General features: G+C 35.5%; 1 protein-coding gene across 2 annotated transcripts; it reads left to right on the plus strand.

Annotated features, from left to right (window-relative positions):
- The first annotated feature begins 505 nt into the window (after positions 1 to 505).
- Positions 506 to 21,629, plus strand: LOC121726192. Of its 2 annotated transcripts, none has more exons than XM_042113424.1 (9): positions 506 to 743; positions 837 to 993; positions 1,947 to 2,029; positions 14,808 to 14,973; positions 17,000 to 17,089; positions 17,887 to 17,997; positions 19,816 to 19,874; positions 20,391 to 20,549; positions 21,433 to 21,629. In XM_042113424.1, exons 1-9 carry the CDS (start codon positions 678 to 680, stop codon positions 21,589 to 21,591), a joined length of 1,050 nt encoding a protein of 349 aa, XP_041969358.1. In that variant the 5' UTR covers positions 506 to 677; the 3' UTR covers positions 21,592 to 21,629. The 2 variants fall into 2 exon arrangements, with proteins under 2 accessions (XP_041969358.1, XP_041969360.1); XM_042113426.1 differs by having other exon boundaries at positions 21,423 to 21,482.
- The last annotated feature ends 55 nt before the right edge of the window (positions 21,630 to 21,684 follow it).

The following is a 21,684-nucleotide window of genomic DNA, read 5'->3' on the forward strand; positions in this document are numbered from 1 at the left end:
AGAAATGTTTACAGTTTATTTACTTTAAGCTTTTCAAGCAACAACAATACGATATATTTATTAAAGATAGTTTAGAAATAACATTCCAAACTCATGATAAGAATATTATATAACAGCGTACAACTAAACTCACCACAAAATAGTAAAAAACAAGAGTAATAAACAAAACACAATAATTATTTGTCCATCAAGTTTGTGCTAGTTTAACCCAGTTCGCAGAACTTTGATGTTTTGATGAGCTAACACTTCCGATTTAAGGAAATTACGGAAAAACGATTAATTGCACGCTCTACAGCTTTTGGTAACAGTATTTTGTTAGATTTTCGTTTAAACGCTCCGTTGCAATGAAAACACCGATCCGCGAGCGGTTCAAAAACAATTTCAAATTCGTGAAACCGCTGTACAGGAAAGCGAAGTATCAAAATAAAGGTGAACGGACGGGAGTGGTGCCCTTCAGTTTTGATAGGACAGTAAAACTAGATGGACAAGATTTCGACGTCAAAACTATAATAAAAGGTAATGTGAGAAGTGAAATAAACGAGGAGCATAAAGTCGCGCTACCCGGCGCCTGTGACAGTGGTAGTGTACGACATGAAGCAAAACTGAATAAACTATACAATAAAATAATAAACGAAAGATGTGCACCGAGAGACACTCCACGTGAAAACTTCGTAGCTATGATAGATAGAAGCGAAACCGATAGGACACATAATAGAGTAAATTCACTTCAAATCTTTCCTCAAGTGAGCACTAACATTTTGTACAAGTATATTTTATACGTTATTAATTTGAATGGTAGAATAACTGCAATTATATCAAGGAAAATGTATTTTTAGGTGGCCGAGACTTGGCTTAGAATATGTCCTGCCCCGAAATTGCCCGGAGAGTCTATTTGCTCTGTTGTTATAAGATGTGTACTGTGCCAAGTGGGTCTAGCCACATTCCTGACTATATGGACGCTCGTAGCAGTGTTTTTGATCGAATCTTTCGAAGGTAAATTTAGTATAGTCAAAGTTTTTTCCATCCATTCTATTCGAATTGGAAACGATAACTTGCAACAAAAAGATGTAAAAATAAGTTGCGAACACACAATATAAACGTCAGCTTGGGGCCTCGATATTATACAATCTTTGTAAAAATACAGCCCCGACGCTTACTTTTCTGCTATATGGAGCTCGCTATTCTAGTGTCAGTTGGCTGAAATGCGAAAAAACATGAATGCGTTCAGTAAAACAATGTGCCGCACAAGTGCCGGCGGTCTGATATTAACTCGACGTGTGTAAAAGTAATGAAATGCATGTTGCATTTCATTACTTTTAACCACATTTTAATTAAACTTATCAAGTAATAATTATAGCATGCGTAATGCGTATATAATTTCAGGCTAATATAAATATATAATTGTATATAATTTATTATACGTGGGAGTGCCATGCTTCGGCACGAATGGGCCGGCTCGACCGGATAAATACCACGTTCTCACAGAAAACCGGCGTGAAACAGCGCTTGCGCTGTGTTTCGCCGAGTGAGTGAGTTTACCGGAGGCCCAATCCCCTTACCCCTACCCTATTCCCTTCCCTACCCTCAACTATTCCCTTCCCTTCCCCCTTACCCTCCCCTATTACCCTATTCCCTCTTAAAAGGCCGGCAACGCACTTGCAGCTCTTCTGATGCTGCGAGTGTCCATGGGCGACGGAAGTTGCTTTCCATCAGGTGACCCGTTTGCTCGTTTGCCCCCTTATTTCATAAAAAAAAAAAAGGCTACAAAACTATAATATACTCGTAGAATGCTGCACAAATATTATCCAGCAATTATTAGGCATCATTTTAAAAAATTTGTTAACTTTTTAATTTTTCAATGTTCATGTTTATTTTTTTAATTCTGCACTCTACATACTGCTCAAAATATTTTTTATATTATACGGACTAAAACATTTTTCATTCAGGTCCAAACGAACTTCAAGTGTCGTTAAATTTTGAAAGAGATCAAAATCAACTCGTCATAGATTTAGCTACGGAGTTACGACAGGTGAGTGTATTTACTGATAAACATGATTGTGCTAAATAATGTTTGTTATTAATATTTGATGTAACGTTTGTGATGTAACACTTACACTTTAACTATCCCTTACCTTAGACTATAATGCTTACCAAATATGTTAAATATTTAGATAGGTTTAAACCTATCTAAATATTTAACATATTTGGTAATAATATTGATAATATTATGACGTCATAATAGTATGGGATAGTTAATAATAATTTATTTTAGCTGGCAATTGCGGATAGCCGTTATTGTAGAATAAATTACGCAGTTTGTATGACTACAAATACGCCATTAATTTAAGCTGCAAACAATACCGAAAATGGTATTAAATACTATTGTTTAGAACTACGGGACCTATAGGGAGTTGTAAATTTAGTTCAAATGCAAAACGGTTATAGATTATAGACCTAGCATCTATACCTAGCATCCAGACGAACATCTAGACTACAGGCTGTCTCTAGACAATACACTATAATATTACATACATTTTTTTATTATACACTTTACAAAATCAAAACATTTATTTCTAAATAGGTTAACAAATATAACACTTCTAGAACACTATTACAGCAAAATAATAATATTAATGAATTCGATACATATATCCATAACTTATATTTTGATTTATTTATAACTTACTCTTATCGAAAGAATCGATACATTGTAAACGATCATCTATTTTTATAAAAAAAGCCTAAGATGAAACTTTAGAATAGATTGGAAAATAATAACGGTAGAAAATTAATTCCGTTCCTCTCAAGTTATCGAGTGTCCTCACGAGTTCGCAGACGTGTCGTAAGATTCAATATCACTCCATCTTGGAAATGAGAGCACAAAATAAAGAAATCCCTAGAGAACTACGCGTACTTACTTTAATATTTTCATCCCTTCAACGTGATCAAATTTTTATACAGCCCGAGACTTTGTTATGAAATTTTAAGAAAGATTTAATAATTGTTTCGTTCTTCTTTTCGATCTAGAGTTATTTAGTATCTAGTTGTGTTAATGGATAAGTCTGATTCAATGTTTTCCTTATAACCGCGTTAGCACAAAAATTATGCTGCTTGTAAACATAACGTATTCAGATCATCAAACTAACACACATGTGGTACATTAGGTATCATTAAATTAAACACTTTTTTGGCCTATATTAAGTCATTTAGGGCACAAAAATAATTACCTTATACACAAAAATTATACATCTCATGTATATGACCGACCGCCAAATGCAAACTCAACCATTTGAAAGGGTGTTTTTTTTTCGAGTAAAATAATACATTTTCTACCTTGACGCCTTTACACGAATAGAAGTCTTTATAACCCCTCCATTTTGGAGGTCTTAAAATACCCTTATTTGACTTTGCTTGACCTTATAATGTAGCGTACATCTTTCAGATAAATTGAACAAGAAAAAGTAGATAGATCTATCAAACATCAGTCCCAAGCAAATAGCAGCAAAAGGGCGGATTATATAACAGATGAACTGATATATCTATACAAGGATCTTCCCAACATATTTATGAAATTCGATCCATCATTCACACCGCGATTTTCCTTATATTTTCTGAGAATTTGCCAACCCAAAACATATCAACCTCCTGCTAAATACAAATGGGAAAATGTAATACATCATTTGATACATCGGAAGTATTTTTCGATAAGTGAATTCTGCCTCAAATTTTCCTCTCCATTATGTCATTTTCTACTAAACGGCATATTTAATCTTAATATAATACGCCGTTTAGAAAGTGTACAGCATTAATATGTATTAAAATGTTTTCTTACATTCCACGTAACTTTCTCCCCGAGTAAGTTAAGATAAGTTACAAGTTAGAGACATCGTGAATATCTTAATATACGCAAAAGTGAAGCGTAGGCAGCACTCCTAAACTAATCAACTCCCGGTATCGACATGAAACGAAATATATTATGAATGTAACAGAATGAAATTAATGCGTTGGAAGTTTTAGATAATAATAACTTTTGTTGATACTTAAGTATGCTTTAATTTCTTCTGAACCTTAATTGGAAATTATTGGACTTAGTACTGCAAACTCCTTATATTCGAAGTTAACACACAATATAGTTTATTTAGAAAAACAAAATTCACCAAAATGTGATAGTTTTCATTACTCGTTTATACAAGGTGTAACAAAACTAAGTGATAATACTTTAGGGTGTGTATGTGTTCCTTGTAGAGAGTTCACTGTGAGAGTAGTAGCGCTGAAAGACCACATTTTTTTTTCACTTTTGTATGGGCAAGCGCCCCATCGTCACGAGTTTTCCCATACAAAAGTGAAAAAAAATCGTGTTTCAGCGCTGGCACTTTCACAGTGAACTCTCTACAAGTAACACATACACACCCTAAACTATTATCACTTAGTTTTGTTACACCTTGTATGTATAAACGAGTTACGAAAACTACAATGTACTCGTGCTAACCCTAAAGTACTATCACTTAGTTTTGTTACACCCTGTATACAAGTGACAGAAAACACACGTAAGCAGGAAATACTAAAGTAGAATTACACGCATAATAGTATTTTCTAAGGCGTTTATGTCACCCACAATGTTGTTTTCGAAGGAACTCAATAAATAATATTGAATTCCTTTTGTCTATTTATTCTATACACACCGTCACCTTTCTGAATAATGATAAAGCCGAATAAAGTATTTGGAATCAGTAAATCACAGTAATAGTGATTTATCTCTGAACTTTGCACACGATGAAACATTAAACACGTGACAACGTGACGGTGTCACGTTGTCATCGTATCACGTCACTCGCATTCACGGTATGCAATGTTTTGTTTGGAAGGAGGGTTTGTTTCGCGGAAACGTATGTTTATATAAGACAAGGAAATAAGCGTAATTGAAAATTATTAGTAACGACAAGTTTAAGCAGTGAGTGATTGTGATGTCTATGTTTTATTTATATTTCAGCTAAAGCCTACAGCTATTTCTATGATTTCAATTTTAATACATTATTTGAATAAGGATCGAGTCTTTTGTCGATGATGACTTTAATACTAACACTTCACTATATAATTATGTCTTCTTTCGCGTCGGAACTTGTGGGTCAATGTGGGCTCTATTACTTATTAGCCATTGATTTTACGCGATAGCGCTTAGCAGTTTAAAATTACGCGTAAAGTTACTTTTTACATTATAACTCATTGCAAAATAATAATATGCATTGCATGCGGAAAGGAAAGCGCAGTCTAAAATGCAAATACAAATAAATGTTTACATATCTCAGCAAATCTGGCGAACTGGAATACTTTGTTTTAATACTAAAATCTATTTCCTTCCCTCTCCTGGAAACCGAATCGTATTTGAGATCGCAATTTTCTTGTCGAGGAATTCAATGCTCCCACTTGCCGCGACTGACATTCAAACTATTTCCGACAAACTATTGGTAAATCAAGCCAACTGGATTTGGATTGGAATTTTACTGGATTTTGCACGTTAATGTCGCTTTATTTGACAAATACTCCTTGAAAGGATACTGTAAGGGTTTTAATAATTTAATAATTTTAATTTTTAATAATTTAATATTTATGGACGCTTCACACCCCTCAGTTTAAATAGAATTCTTTGTTCACACCACGTCAGTCTGGCCCTGTGCTAAGTACCTGAAGTACTTGTATTACAGGTACCAAACAACGGAAATATATTTAATACTTTTATACTATACATATATTTAAGATTTTTATTGTATGATACACATATTTAATACACATCCAAGACCCAGGAACTTTTGAAACACTTTTTGTTCCGTCGGCGGGATTCGAGCCCGCGACCCCCGGCTTGAGCTACTAACAGCCAACCAACTGAGCCACAGAGGTTTATATTTAAAGATGAGTAGTACCTAATCTAGACGCACTCAATAAAAATAAAACTAGAGATATTTTTTCTTCGTGGAAAAATAAATGTGAAAGTCGCCGCCGATCATTGTCACAAAACAATATCCATTCGAAAGTTATAAAAATATTTTTGTACAAGTCAATATGTCTATAAAAGTTCTTTTATATGAGATATACATACAAAAGAACTTCTTCGAATTACAGATTTTGGTGAGGTGTAATAATAAATTAAACGTAGGGGGCTAAAAAATAAACGAAAAAATTTTAGGGGTCCCCATAGGTACAACTGAAACAAAAAAAAATGTATCTCATCTAACCTATGCGTGTGGGGTATCTATGAATACGAGTAGGTCTTTAAATCATATTGAGGTTTCTAATATCATTTTTTTTCTAACCTGAATAGTTTGCGAGAGAGACTCTTCCAAAGTGGTAATGTATCCCCCCCTAACTTCATGATAAGTATAAAAATAAATATAAAAGAAATATATGATGTACATTACTATAAAAACTACCAACGAAAATTAGTTTGAACGAGATCTAGCAAGTAGTTTTTTTATACGTCATAAATCGTAAACATTAATTTAACTTTCATGAAACAACTGAAATATAAAAATAAATCAAAAACCTTTTAATTTCATAAAAATAAAGCTAATTGCTGCTGCGGAACCCATGGGCGAGTCCAACTCGCACTTGGCCGGTTTTTACGTTTGCCGAAATCAGGTCAGTAATGTATGTATAATGCGCGACAGCGGGATCATGACACATCTCCGACAATTTGTAAGGCTTTCGCCAGGGATTTCGCATTGGGCTTTCAACTCGTAAAGATTAAGGAAATGGTTGTATTAGGATTAATGACTGAAACGCGGTAGGGTAATACTGAAAAAGTAGGTAAAGTACTTACTTACTTGTAAAATGCGTTTTTTCTGGTTGCGATATTAAGAAAGTTATAAGTCTTTGCTTTTTGCTCTTTAAAGGGATAATTGTTATTAATTTCACTTTTATTTTAGCTTTTAACTCTTCTGAACCTAAAAGCTGAATCGCACTGCAACTATTCTATCTTGTATTCGATTCATTGCAATCTCTAATATCGTGTTTATTTTTAGCTAATTCCTTGTCGGTCTCCGAAGCAATGTTTATGGCTACCCCGTGCATACATTTGCCATAAAAGCATAGAGTTAACTTAGTTTAGTTTCGATTTATGGAGCGTGCTCCCCTGATCCGATACACATAAACTTTATCCCTACATAGTGTGAGTGGTAACAGGCTACTTGCACTTACATCGATGTATGGTAAAATTCAAAAGTATGTTTAGCTGTGGTGACGATGGTTCTATAATATTAAGAGATAAAAACATTATTTGAATTTATTGTCAAAAATTTAATTTGTTGTGAAATCAGGTCTTACAGTTTCAGGCTTTTTTAGTAATGGATATACTTAGAGAACACACATATTTTAGCGCGTAGAGTATATACTTTGCAAGAGTTAGTTTTTGTTCTAGTCATTGACTTGAGCAACGAAGATATAATATTAGTTGTCGAAAAAATTAAACAAAGACTAAACTAGCTAAAAGCCGAGCTTTGTGAGAGCTCGCGTCGTCACACCTTGACTGACTGGTGATAACAAATCTACATATGAAAAACATTGACTGACTGATGATAACACATCTACATATAAATAAAAATTACTATGTTAAAGCACAAATCAATAGGCGTGATAGTTTTTCCGTAAAGTGTACCTTAAAATGCAAAGGTTGTGATATATACTAGGGCCGGTATAAATAGTCATTACTTAAGATGCGACCCGGTCTCAAGTCGCGGTTCGGCTCTGTGATTGGTCCAAATTTTGACAGCCAACCAATCACAGAGCCTTAACCATGTCTTGAGACCGAGATGCATCTTGAGTACTGACTAAATAGTCAGTACTCAATTGTACTTGCCTCACCGGCTTCACTCGCCCTGAAAATCATAAAACTATATAAAATACGATTTTAAAACATTTCCCAGCGAATAATTACGACTTTTAGGGTTGTTACTTTATAATCAATGTTTACTGATTATAAAGTAACAACCCTAAAGGCAACACCCATTATATTATTATTGACACATTTTTTTAAAACTTAACCAAACCTTACCATTTTGCCTAAAGATCGCACAAGATTGTATCGTGTGGCCACCGTGGTGCTCGTTTGTGGATTCCTCAACCCATGTCACGTCTAATGTATCGGAAACGAGTCGATGTGACACTCGCGCCGCACATGCAAATTCCCCCACACCACCTCCCCTCCCCACTCCCCTCCCCACTCTCCTCCCCCTCTATGGCCCTCTCCGGGGAGAGCCTGGCAAAAATATAAGATTTGTGGCTACCTACACGTGTTCTTAAGATGTAATCCGATTATGTGTTCGTAAGAGTTGTCCTGAAAGAAATCACGAGGGAATAGAAGACTTGAAAATCGAATGAGCTATGAAATTCTTTTTACACGTAAAGTACCTAGTATTTGGCACTAAAGAGTCTTTTGAGTAGCTTTGTAGTATAAAAGGCTTCCTTAATATATTTAGATTTTAATAGAACAAAAGACGTGGTAGTGAAAAAAGATTAAAAAGAATGCGATGAAATATCTAGTTTGTTAAAGCAGTTTATCTTTTATGAAAGTCGTTTTTATTAAAAACATTTTATTTTCAACATAACTCGCTCATTTTCTTAAAAAGAAAACTTTCTGTTTTATTAAAAATTTATTTATGTATGAATTACAAGAATATTGTGCATTCTTAAATTAATAAATGTAAAAGTTTTTTAAAACAATTCATTCATTAACTTTATTATATGTATTTAGTTGAGCTCGGTGATCAGGTTTTGCAATTTGATACCGGTCTCTTTAATTAGCGTTAGCATCGAGTTCAAAAACTTTTGTAGCTGCTGAAATACACAAAACTAATCATGATTTTCCGACTAAAATGCGATGTAATTTGAAACTAAGGGCCGAAACACATAACCGCGTTGAGGCGCCGCACTACTGAAATTGGCAGTGTGCGTTGCGGCGTCGCGGTGGACGTGTCGCTGGCATGGATCGTCGAAAGAAACATATTGCTTATTTGTTATTAAGAAAACATTACTCGGTTTTAAATATACGACACAGAAGATACTGGATACATCCATTTAATAAGGCTATGAATACCGATGGCGAGTACTTTTCTCGAAAATACAAAGCAAAAATAATATAAAAGGAAATAAACTTAAGAGGCGTCAAGGGACACCCGAATGGAACGAAGTTATTTCTTATGTTGAAAAAACCTGTATATACGCGCGTGACGCGCGCGTGACGCGTGACGCGACGCTACAAAGTTCTACGAAGTGTCTACACCTTCCTGCTACAACGACGCTACAGACTGCTGTGACAGCTCTACGCACTCGTGCTACGACGCTACAAACTGCTACGATAGCTCTACGCACCCCTGCTACGACGCTACAAATTGCTACAAAAGGTCTACACCTTCCCGCTACGACGACACTACAGACTGCTACGACAGCGTACTCCTGCTACGACGCTACAAACTGCTACGATAGCTCTACGCACTGCTGCTACGACGCTACTAACTGCTACAAAAGGTCTACACCTTCCTGCTACGACGACGCTACAGACTGCTATGACAGCTCTATCTATACATTCGTGCTACGAATATACACAGTGCGACGACAGCTCTACAGTCTACACCCTTTTGCTACGACTCTACAAGGTGCTATGTAAAATCTATGTAGATTTCATGAAGGTCATGTGACCTTTCTAAGTTTTCTACGCACACTGCAACTGCAATGCTACCAGAGCTCTACGTGCTTCTGCTACGTACAATTCTACAAAAGGCCACTACTATCAGTTTGCGGTAATTCTTCAGTTGTTTTTTAGGGTTCCGTACCCAAAGGGTAAAAATGGGACCCTATTACTAAGACTTCGTTGTCTTTCCATCTGTCTGTCCGTCTGTATGTCTCCAGGCTGTATCTCAAGAACCGCTATAGCTAGACTTCTGAAATGTTCACAGATTGTGTATATCTGTTACCGCTATAACAACAAATACTGAAAACAAAATAAAATTAATATTTAAGTAGGGTTCGCAATTCGCATACAACAAACGTGATTTTTTCGGCCTTTGTCGCTCTATAGCAATAATGGCAAGAGGTAGGGACTTGAGTTTTTCACACATTCTTTTGTCATATGTGTACTTTAATATTTAATAATAATATTAAAATAAAATAAAAAATTAAGTGCGGCTCCCATACAAAAAACACAATTTTTAGCCTATTTTTGCTCTGTATCGGCACGGGACCCTTCGTGCGCGAGTCCGACTCGCACTGGGCCGATTTTTAGAATAAAATAGAATTTATTTATTTCCAAGACATTTTTATAAGGTGGTACAAGTTTACTGTGGTACAAAATTTCTGCCTATCAGGCGTGGAAATAGTGTTGAAGTGTTAGAATCCTTCCTCATAGTTCATATTATGAAATAACATCATATGTGCAGAGTGAAGCAATAAACAATTTTAATTTAAATACCACATGCAATCAATAAAGTTTACAAATTGTTATATCAAACTTCGGTAATATATAACAGAGTTATGATACAGATTAATTGGAATTTGGAACGGATTCGCGCGAGATTTACTGCTAAATCTAGTATCCAATTAAAATGTGTAGGAACTCATAATAAATCCAATCAAATGTACGTGACACGCGTATTAGATGTTCTATATCTATGGGGGCGAGACTGCCGATTCAATTTTACAAGCGCTCAGAATTTTAATGCGTCTTAAATATTCCGATTTATAGAAAGTCGGCGAGCGTCGCGAATAAAAATGTTAATTTATGCTCCTACAGATGTTTACAGAGTTAACTCGGAGCGAAACGAGAATTTCGTAGTTCAGAAAGTCCTCAGACCTCTCAATTAGTTTGATGTTGATATTTAACTTTCTTTCATTTTAAAATGTTTTCTTAATTGGCTAGAATTAACGTACAGTAAATTAGTATACTATTTTGATTGATGTTTTTAAAAGTCCGTATGGTTGACCAAGCATATCTGGCATTCCTGCAATGTCAGCCTAGTCCAGAAGAATAAACATTAAACAGGTAAATACGATCATAGTTACAACAAGCTAAAAACAAGCTGTACTGAATCTGAGAATTCCTCCCTTGTTGTTGAATTTAGTAGCGGTTTTGTAAATCCGGTGTAATGGTGCAATCTGTACGGTTACCCCCCCTCACCCCCAGGCGCTGGGGAACCCCCGTTATAATTAATCAGGGTTCGCTTATTACTGCGGCGCCCGCCGCGGCGTTTACACCACCGTTATTAGGTTGCATATTTATGAAACCCGGCTATTATTATGACTCAGATATAACTTAGTAAATGCGCTATCGCCACAGGATGTGATCTCTTATATTGTCTTTATCATTTGCTAGAAGTTTAGTTTACATGGGGACTGAAAGTACCCTAACTCATTTTTTCAAAAACAGAGGTAACAGTTAGACAATTACATTTATAATATTATTATAGATATAAGACACTACCGCGAGTTCGAAAGAGGAAACCCAGCGGGAATCAATTTACCAATTCCTGAGATAAAAGTACCCTATGTCCATTGCGTTCCAGAGCTTATGAATCCAAACAAACAGTGAATTTTATGTTTGAGTATATTCTTGCCAAAGATTAACTCTTCACTGTAGTTTTCGTAACCAATGTGAAAACCGGAAGCTCTAAATTCAGTCGTAAACTACAGTCTAATGTTCAACTCCCAGTCAGACAGTGATTTAGGCAAGCCGTGCTCTGTGACGTATCCACTAGTTGCCTCTTAGATTTAATACCTCGATCGTGGGAATCGCAGACACAATAGATTTTCAATTGTTAGGGGCTTGATGGATTAAATCCAGTATTGTATGCCTTTTATTTAATGAAGGAATTACTATTTTTATCCCGCGACGATAGCAAAAGTTATATCCCTATTTTTGGACTGTTGAAATTTTTTTTCACGTTAAAGCGTAACAAACAAAATTACATTCACAATCATTATAATATTATTAGAGATTTAATTGCAATTTGTAACTTATATGTGAATCGATGTTGTCTCTCCCTTCATCTTCATTATTTTAGAGATTCATACATGATATTACAAAGTTATAGTCAAACTGCTATCAGTGTATCAAGTAATTTACGACAACAATGTTTACGTAATACACCCCTCGGGCGATATACACATAGGAGTATTATCATGAGGCACAGCCGCCCTGAGTTACGTTCTTTATTATACACGCAAATAAGTTGTGTACCCTTTTTTATATACGTTACGTACTTATTGTAAGTAATGCTTGTTTTTTAAGTAAGGTTAACTTAACCCATTTGATATTTATTATAATAATATTCGATTTAAGTATTTTATATTAGACGAACTCTTTGTGCACATATAAATATATCGAAAAGCATGTACAAAATGACTGAATAAATGACTAGGTCCTGATTCATAAGAACTGAAATAATTTTGTTTATAAAGAAAATACAACTCGACAACAATTCACTTTCAATAAGGCACTTTCGTGTTTCCGTTCATCTTTGGCGCTATTCCAACGACTGGCAAAGTTTATTATCCACTTGCAAAATATATCTTTTATATCATACTTAGTTACAATTTAAAATAATATTGTATTTTTCTACGGTACTAAAACAATATCATATTTAAATATCACTTCGAAAGGTTGTGCCTACTGCCTAAGCATAGAGGAGTAGGATGGCTGCTTGCAAAGCTACTTCTACATTATTATAGTATGACTTACAATAATATATTGTATTGTAATAAGCTGACAAATCATCGGCGGCTTTTATATAAATGAACCACATTTTTAGAACACACATTTAGAACACACATACCTAGTGTAAGTTAGTTTAAGCTATTATTGTTATTTTCCACTTTTTTGGTAAAAGGTGGCCCCGTGCGAGTTTCTTATGCCGGTTCTTCTCGCCGGGTTAGTTAACGAACCGGTGGTAGGCCTCGTGTAGACGTGCTAAAAGTGTTAACTTTGTTAACCTATTTAGAAATAAATATTTTCATTTCATTTCAGTGAATGAATTAACATGAAGGCTGCTTTTTTAACCGACTTCCAAAAAAGGACAAAAAAATCACAAACAAATCTACGGCCGAACGTAGTACCTCCTGTGCTATGTTCGGCCGTAGATTTGTTTGTTTTATTCCAACAAACAAACAAAGTATACTGTTTTCATAAGATACTATAATTTAGGAAGCGGATATGTAGACAATATATTATGTAGCAGTATATAAAATAAACTGTTTTTTCAGCTACTTATTTTAGTCTATCGCTATTACTTTAAAAGCATTACACATACACACTATACCATGTCTTACAGGACAATCTTCCAGATTATCCATCACCTGTGTTGGATTGATCATTACTATAAGTCTAATAACTACGCAGCGTGTTCCACTTGCATAAAACATTCATTACTAATTGTGTTGATATACCTACGCCTGACGGCTGACAGTTCAATTAATCTTCTCTTATATTTCCCCGAAACAGAGCCGAGAGGAGGTGATAGTTGCATCTAAATAAACTTACATATTTCGTGGAAATTCCCCTCTTCCCCATGTCAATTATTTCACGTAGTTATATCCCAATGGACAGTTTGGAAACTGGTACGTACACTAGATGCACATTAGGAAAATGGTCCAAATAGTATTTTTAGTTCATTTTTGTGGGTACACCAAAATCTGCAATCTGCAATAAGATTTTGACATGCCCGCAAAAATGAACTAAAATACTTTAACCGTTTTCCTAACGTGCATCTAGTGTACGTATCAGTCAAAAACTGTAATATCAGTGGGTAGAATTTCGATATCGAATATTAAAAGGCTGTCGAGATAACACGAATTTCAGCATGCTAATTCTGGGCTTTCGTCGTATTTCGCATAGAGCAAAATCTTCAATAGAGCATCTGATAGTACTTCGCAACAACAATTTAGCAATTCCCAGTGATTTGTGACGTGATCGTATCTGGGCAGCCATAGATTTGCGGGAATCGGACGATGTTGTATGTCGGACGGTTATTGCCGAATCCGATTTATTGCCGTCTTCTTGCCCTAGGTTGTAGTTTGACCGTATTGTATCGTTATAGGTGCGAAACGGTCACCAGTTTATTACACATTTTGTAAGTTATAATAATATTATGTATGCTACATTTTATCTTGTCACACATAAAATTTATAATAATCGTATTACTTATTTCAAAATGTTTAAGGAAAAGAATATATATTAAGTATAATTTATCCAAAGTCGACAATCTCTACAAAATCCTTATCAATGTTTCAAGCTGATTTCTCAGTCCATATTTAATCTTAAAACAATCGAATTCATTTTAAGTTTAGGTGAAGCTAAATGTCGCGAAAGCTGTACAATGCGGTCCCTATCAACGAAAGCCTTTAATTAAAATTTCCCGAGGGATTAAGAATTTAGTAAAGCCAGGCGCACACTCGAATAAGTGTTTCATATTAAATATTATCCTCCATAATCCTCACTCAGAATCTGACATAAATTATATCTGGTATCTCCACCGGATTTAATTTAAACTTCAACAATGAAACAATTTTTTTACGGTTTACGAGTATATTGGGAAATTCCAACTTTGACCTACTGGAGTTACTTACATTTGATGTATTCTTGACCCGATACCCATGGTGTGTTTGGTATACCTAGTACCTGCCTAGGTAATAATATTACCAAAGCATATTATTATTACTAAGTCTTATTCGAATATTCTAAATTTGGCACAGTACTGATTCGTAGTCTTCTGCATAGAAACAATATATACATATCTAACAATATTACTATTACTAGTTATATTTTTCAGATAACACCTATTTCGCCAAAATGGCGGTATGCGATCGAGAGGAGGATAGAGGATGAGCGCCGACTGACTATGAACGCGGTCGGTCTCGGCGCTCAGATTAAGTCTGGATGTTTCTGGAACCTGTCTGGAGCGTTCCTTTTCACAGTTTACGTTATGACAGCGTTGGGTAAGTCATTTCATTTGAAAGTGCAAAAGGTTAAAACTATTGATTAAGATCAGTGTCTCAGTTATGAATAAAATACCAAGGTTCGCAGAAATTGATTCAGAAAAAATATGAACATGTTTTGTACGACTATAAGCTTCTGTGTCTCTATAAAGGGTGTAGTAAAAATGAGTGATAATACTTTAGGGTGTGTACCTGTTTCTTGTAGAGAGTTCACTGTGAAAGTAGCAGCACTGAAAGACCAAAATTTTTTTTCACTTTTGTATGGGGAAACACGTGACGGTCGGGCTTTTGCCCATACAAAAGTGAAAAAATTTTTTCGTCTTTCAGCGCTGCTACTTTCACAGTGAACTCTCTACATGGAACACGTACAGACCCTAAAGTATTATCACTTATTTTTGTTACACACTGTATATTTTAGTAAAACTATTGCAAATTTTTTATCCTCCAAACGATTTCCTCTTTGATGTTTGTTAACTTAAATCTAGGGTTGCTATTGTTAACTAAATTATTATGTTATTGCATAATAATTTGAACGTAGATTGACAATAAGGGAGATCGCAGACGTCAGACTTTTTGTGCGATCGAGTCTGCGATCGCACAAAAAGTCTGTCGTCTGCGATCTCCCTAAAGGTAAATATAATAAAGGTCAATAATATTGGTGACTAGTGTCCGACCGAAGCTTCGGCTTCGGCGGCCGAAGCCTTCGGCCAAAAAAACCATCTTCGGTGCCTAAAACCCGGCCGAAGCCGAAGGATTCGCCGAAGGTCCGAGCAACCGTCGAAATTGAACGAACTGTTACGAAAGACTGTGTGAAATGTGAATCGTGACGAGACGAGAGCGACGCGACGGACCGGTCGTGTATGGAGAGGGCGCTGGGAGTCACTGTCAAATACAATAAAGAAAAACTAACTTCTTAATAAATCATTTAATTTTTTTATTAAGAAGTTACCGTTTGTTTATTTTATTTTTTAGTCTAGTTTCGGTCTAGTCGAGTAAAACAAAGACTGATTGTTTTACTCGAATAGACCGATTGGTCTAATTATTGTTATTTGCGAAATAATAAAGAAATTATTTTTTTATAATAGTACAGTCAATAAAGTAGTTGTAGAATGCGTGAGCGGGAACCTCAGACATTTCTGCTGCAACTTATTCAGGGTGCTTAGCGACAAAAAATACTAAAAGTCTTTAAGTATAGGAGGTGATCAGGAGTGAGGGGAGGGTGACAAAAGTCTAAATTTTTGGTTTTTGGCTAATAACTAAAATACGATGCGTTGTAGCCTAATTCTGATTGTCGATTGAATAGTAGCTTTACCGCTTCTATGCTTCGTTCAGTAAGTGAGAGGTCTGTAAACACATCCACCATCCCCTTATTACACCCCTTGACGCGGCAACGCACCAGTAGCACCGCTGGTGTTGCAGACGACGCAAGGCATTACGGTAACCAGTTTCCATCAGATGGAACATACACTAAAGGAGTGAGCACACTGTGACGGGCCGTGCCGGGGCTCAGCGTGCCGGAGCTCATCGCAAAAATCCGCCTCTATGCAATTTGTATGAAAGCGGAAATCCGCTGCGCCCCGACACAGTGTGCGATACGCGCATCCGCTTCCATACAAATTGTATGGAGGCGGATTTTTGCGATGAGTCCCGGCACGCTGAGCCCCGGCACGGCCCGTCTCAGTGTGCTCACTCCTTAATAATTGTTAGCCTGCTTAGTTAAATGTATAAAAAACATTCGGGAATGAGCTGGTCAGCTACATTTTTTCCTAGAATTACCTACATTTTGTAAACCTTCTGTAGTAAACCTTCAATATTGAAGTTTTGAAATAATTTTGATATTCATTGTAGCTTGTAGACAATTTTGAACAAAATTAATTACTGAGAGTCGAGATTAAGATTATAAACCTTCGGCTTCGGCTTCGGCCGAAGGTTGTGGTGATTGCCGATTAATCGGCTTCGGCTTCGGCTTCGACCAAAAATAGACCTTCGGTCGGACACTATTGGTGACTGACAGCAAAATTTTCAGGTTTCGGCGCTCCAGTGCCCCACACGGTTTGGGGCCGGACCCTGGCGTTAGTGTATGCCGTACTCGCCGTTCCCACACACATATACCTCAGTAAGTACACATCGTTTGCCGACTGTGATTTGCATATTTTTAATTCGTAGATTTTAGAATGACCTATATGACGACTTAAGTATAAAATTTGTTTGCGGGCCCTTAGGAAAGATTGCCTTTTTTACTTTATACTAATATTTTGTGAATTTAATAAAAGAAATTCAAAGTTTGTCAAGTTTTTGCTAACGCACTTGTGGCCCGGGGGCCCTGTAGGTATAATTGATACGGCATATACGGCGGTAGCTACGCCCCTGTGTATAATATAGTATTCAGTATCACATATTATAACTCTGAACTCATTTTACCCGCTTTCATATTCCCGAGAATAATTCACAATATTAATAAAAAGAGAGTATAAAATATCACGCACAAAAAGATCTAAAAAACGTTATACCTCGCCGTAGTCTGAGCGGACATAAAGCGATGTTTATGGCATTATTTTATTCGAAAGTGATCAAAGTTAACAATTTTATTTTCCGTGTCATAAAATCGGACACTTTAGTAGAGTGTATTAGAGTAAATTCATCATAGTACGTAGATTTTAGGTATACCATTATGGTGCAAATATTAAATTACTAGATGACGCCCGCAACCCCATTGCGCCTAAATTATATTTTCCTCCACCTCTCTCCTCAATTATATATATATAAAAATATCATATTATGTCCTTTCCCGGGACTCAAAGTACCAAATTTCATCAAAATCGGTTTAGCGGTTTGGGCGTGAAGACGTAACAGACAGACATACTTTCACATTTATTATATCAGTATGGATGTTATAATAATATTGTGTTCCAGTGATGAATGCCAGTACCTACGTCGCTATTAAAGTAGAGAGCTATACGCGATATTTGGAGATAGAGAAAAATACACGACTAACTGCTTCCGCCAACACATCTATCAATAAAGGCAAGTAATTTTACAAAGTTGTTAGCGATATTTTACTGATACTTCATAGTAGAGGAGGGGAGGGTGCTATTTTTGTAGTCACTCGAGCGTCATGGAGACTTAGTAGGTGTTGTACATTAGGTGTACAAAACTGATTAAAAAATAATAAGAGCGTTTTTTATTTTAGCGGTGGGTTCAGAAACTGCAGGCATTTTAAAGTTTAAAAAAAGAGAATATATTCAGAAAATTGCTTATTTAAGTCAGTTATAAATATATATTTTAGACAGCAAGGACTGAATCATTTAGTTTAGTACAAAATAAAATATCTGCGAAGCTTAGTTAGGAAAATATGAAGCTTTACTTTTTTATATTTTAAAATGTATCTACCTACAGGCTTACCAAACCTTTGAATCGTCAGTGCTTCATATGGAAGCTTATTTGGGGTATACTAAACATCCAGTATCTTAATCTGACAGATCCGATGACATTTCAATGTTAAAAAAAAAAATTTAACCTACCACATGAGAAATCTGATTTAGACTATACCATGACAACTAGACACATGGCGGAAGCCTATACAAGCTTAATCTGACACGCTCGAGCTACTCCCGAAATCCCCTCTTCCCCTCCCCAACTATGAGTATTGTAAAAAGCCTTGGCACGAAGAAGGTGACACTTTTCAGTATTGACAACATGTGTACTGTGCAGGCTTACTAATATATACAACCGGCTACGAAAACAAAAAGTCCAAAATATGTCTGTTGCGTTAACTTTAACTTCACTTAATTATCACCAGTTTTATTTTACAGGTCTTAAAATGTTGCTTATTTCAGACCTCACCATTAAAATGTATACCTATGTACTTTAATAACCTGAGCTAAATATTTTCGCAGTCAATAATAAAGCATTAGGGCATTCGCCCACAGGCCGCAATGAGTGCAGTGTGCGAGCACAGATAATTAACTCTCTAATTACTACAAAACCACACTGTTTGAATTTTGCAGCACAAGTTAGTTCCAAATTATTTGGAGTTTACACTTTACGCTTTGTGAAAGTTGAAAACATAACGATTAGGTCTAACAGGCCTAACCAAATCTATTATTAAACTAATTTATGTTTATATAAAGTTTGTGCAAGCAAACATTTCTCAAAACACGTTAATAAAATATAGAGCCTCTATCTTACTAAGGGGGGTATTACATTATCATTTATATATGATCATTTCTATGATCATATATAGGATCCAATATATATGATCATTTGATCATATCTGCATATTACATTATCATATTTCATTGATCCTATTTTACGTCATATGTGGTTTCAATAGCCAATGGAGAGCGCTAACGCTGACAGGTCACTAGATCTCACGTCAGGGTTACTAGATCTCAGAGAGTTCGATTTGTTAAAAGACATCGTCATTTTTAATATGGCTTGTTTTTTGTTATTTCAGCAAGATTATCCAAGTATATAATTAGAAAAATAATTACATTACATTATTTGAAACATATTAACGAACAAGAAATTAAAAACTCTTTTTTATATTAAATAACTGGCAACACCTATTTATATGACCGTATTGGATCCAATCTCTCAGCAAATGTCAAAAATCTATGATCAAGGAAGAAATGAATCATATGTCTAAATTACATTATCCAATATCATTGACTCAATGATCTCGGATCCAATATGTATGATAATCTAATATCCCCCTAACGTGTATTTGAGAAATGAAATCATTAATCAAGTATCATAGAGGTATCCTTGATTAATGATTTGATTACACTTAAGATTTTTAAAGTAATACTTGTAATAACTTGTAAATTAATGGTTTTACAGAAAAAAAATCTACATCGTCGGCGAAACCGAACAAACCCTTTTGTATACGAACGACCATAGTAAGTATAACACTAGGAACCATTGATAGTTCCTTGCTTTTCTTATTAGCAGAGACATTTTTGTCTGAAATCACTTGATCCGGTGAAAATCCATAATAATGGAAATATACGCTAGTAATAGAGCTTTAGAATCGAACACATCGAGTCATTTTCACTGATTTTCAACTCTATTGTACGATTTGTACGTATTATTACGATTCGACGAAGATGAAATAAACGTAAATTTTCCTGGCTAGTAGAAATAAACGTGTTACCAACTCTGCGAAAAATGAAGTGTTGGAAACAAAATTTCTTTTCAGTCAGATTAATAAGTCAATTTTCATGATTTTTGTTTCAATATCCATCTTCTCCTGCTCCTCCCTCCCTAGCTGAAATCCTGGGTACGCCCATACATGATTCTACATTTTCCTTTAAATTTTTCTCGCCTTTTTCGACTTAAGACTTCGACTAACTGCAGAGAACTTTTAGGTATACAACAGGTGCGTTGACTCGGTCATAATAACAATTTATTTTCAGCGCTGTATGAAGGTAGCGCTGGTAGGTCGGTGCGTGCCGATCGCAATATTCTCCTACTACCTGCTCGGCGTCGTTTGTTTCGGTGTACTGCGCAATAAAAACTCCCTGGAATGTATTATGTTCCCCCTGGAATTTACGACTACTGGAGGATTAGCGCTTGTGAGTATTTACGTATTTTTATAAAGGAGGATACGTATCATAATGTAGTGGTTATGAGTATGTTAAGGCTAGGTTATTCCAAATTCATGTTTCTAGAATGAGTAATTTTTAAAGAAAGCATCATTAAAAAAAACTGAAAAATATATACATGTATAGATACATCTTTTAACTAGTGACTTTTATGGTTAGAAACACAATACAGATAATTTTACTCGATAAAAAAAATCCGAAACAACCTCGATTTTAAAAACATTTTGAGTTTTATAACTTACTTACAGGGACTCATTAAAAAAATAATTTGGATAGTTCGATTACTATTAAAATTTTACAGGGAAATGTACGGATACATGTTTAGTTATACTATTTTTTATCTAAGTAAAAAGGTTTTTTCTCCTATTTCGCCTTATCATGGACGCGGCGAGCGTCGTAACCGCCACTATAAAAGGCGCGCTGATATGAATGTTATTTCAATGTCATTTACGTCGATATTCGCACTGACAGACATCGACCTGCTAATTTAGGAATAACCTCCCCTTAATGGAAAACGCAAGACATCTTGAGTTTTTACAAACATTTCGTCACATATATGTAAATTAGTACTTACCAATCTACTTACTTGTCAAAAGAATGTTTTTATAGCAAAGATTTTTTTATAAAAAAATAACTGGTAACTAGGTATGTGCGGAGTCTACACCTAGACTCATTATCAGACTTGCTTTTTGGCAGTTGGCTTTCTTAATACTTATACCAAACTCCAAAGACTCCCAAAGATCTAAAATATTATTTAAATCTGAATAAAACTAGAGCATCTGCATACAAAAAATTGTACCATTACCTTACAAAACATGCGTATTACACCACCATCTAATATAGTTTATTCCAGGTAAATAACTACGTGCGGATCCTGTACGGTTTGTACATAGAAGGCGCTATGTATCTGTTTGCGTGTACAGTCGCATCTATACGACGAAACACCAACATCACGCTAGTACACCTGGGAGAAAGATACAGACTGTTCGAGAAAAATACGACGCAACATTAACGACTGAACTATTATTATATTCATATTCTATTCTGATACTTGGTATTTTTATTATCTAAAGCTATTAACATCCCCCCAATACATCAGTTCATC

The sequence above is a fragment of the Aricia agestis genome, chromosome 4, assembly GCF_905147365.1.
Source record: "Aricia agestis chromosome 4, ilAriAges1.1, whole genome shotgun sequence".
NCBI classification, from domain to species: Eukaryota; Metazoa; Arthropoda; class Insecta; order Lepidoptera; family Lycaenidae; genus Aricia; species Aricia agestis.

Coding starts and splice junctions, on each gene's coding strand:
- LOC121726192 (XM_042113424.1), top strand. CDS start 678: ATGATAGATAGAAGCGAAACCGATAGGACACATAATAGAGTAAATTCA. Junction 994..1,946: donor TTTGATCGAATCTTTCGAAG/GTAAATTTAGTA, acceptor TTTTTCATTCAG/GTCCAAACGAACTTCAAGTG. Junction 2,030..14,807: donor TAGCTACGGAGTTACGACAG/GTGAGTGTATTT, acceptor TATATTTTTCAG/ATAACACCTATTTCGCCAAA.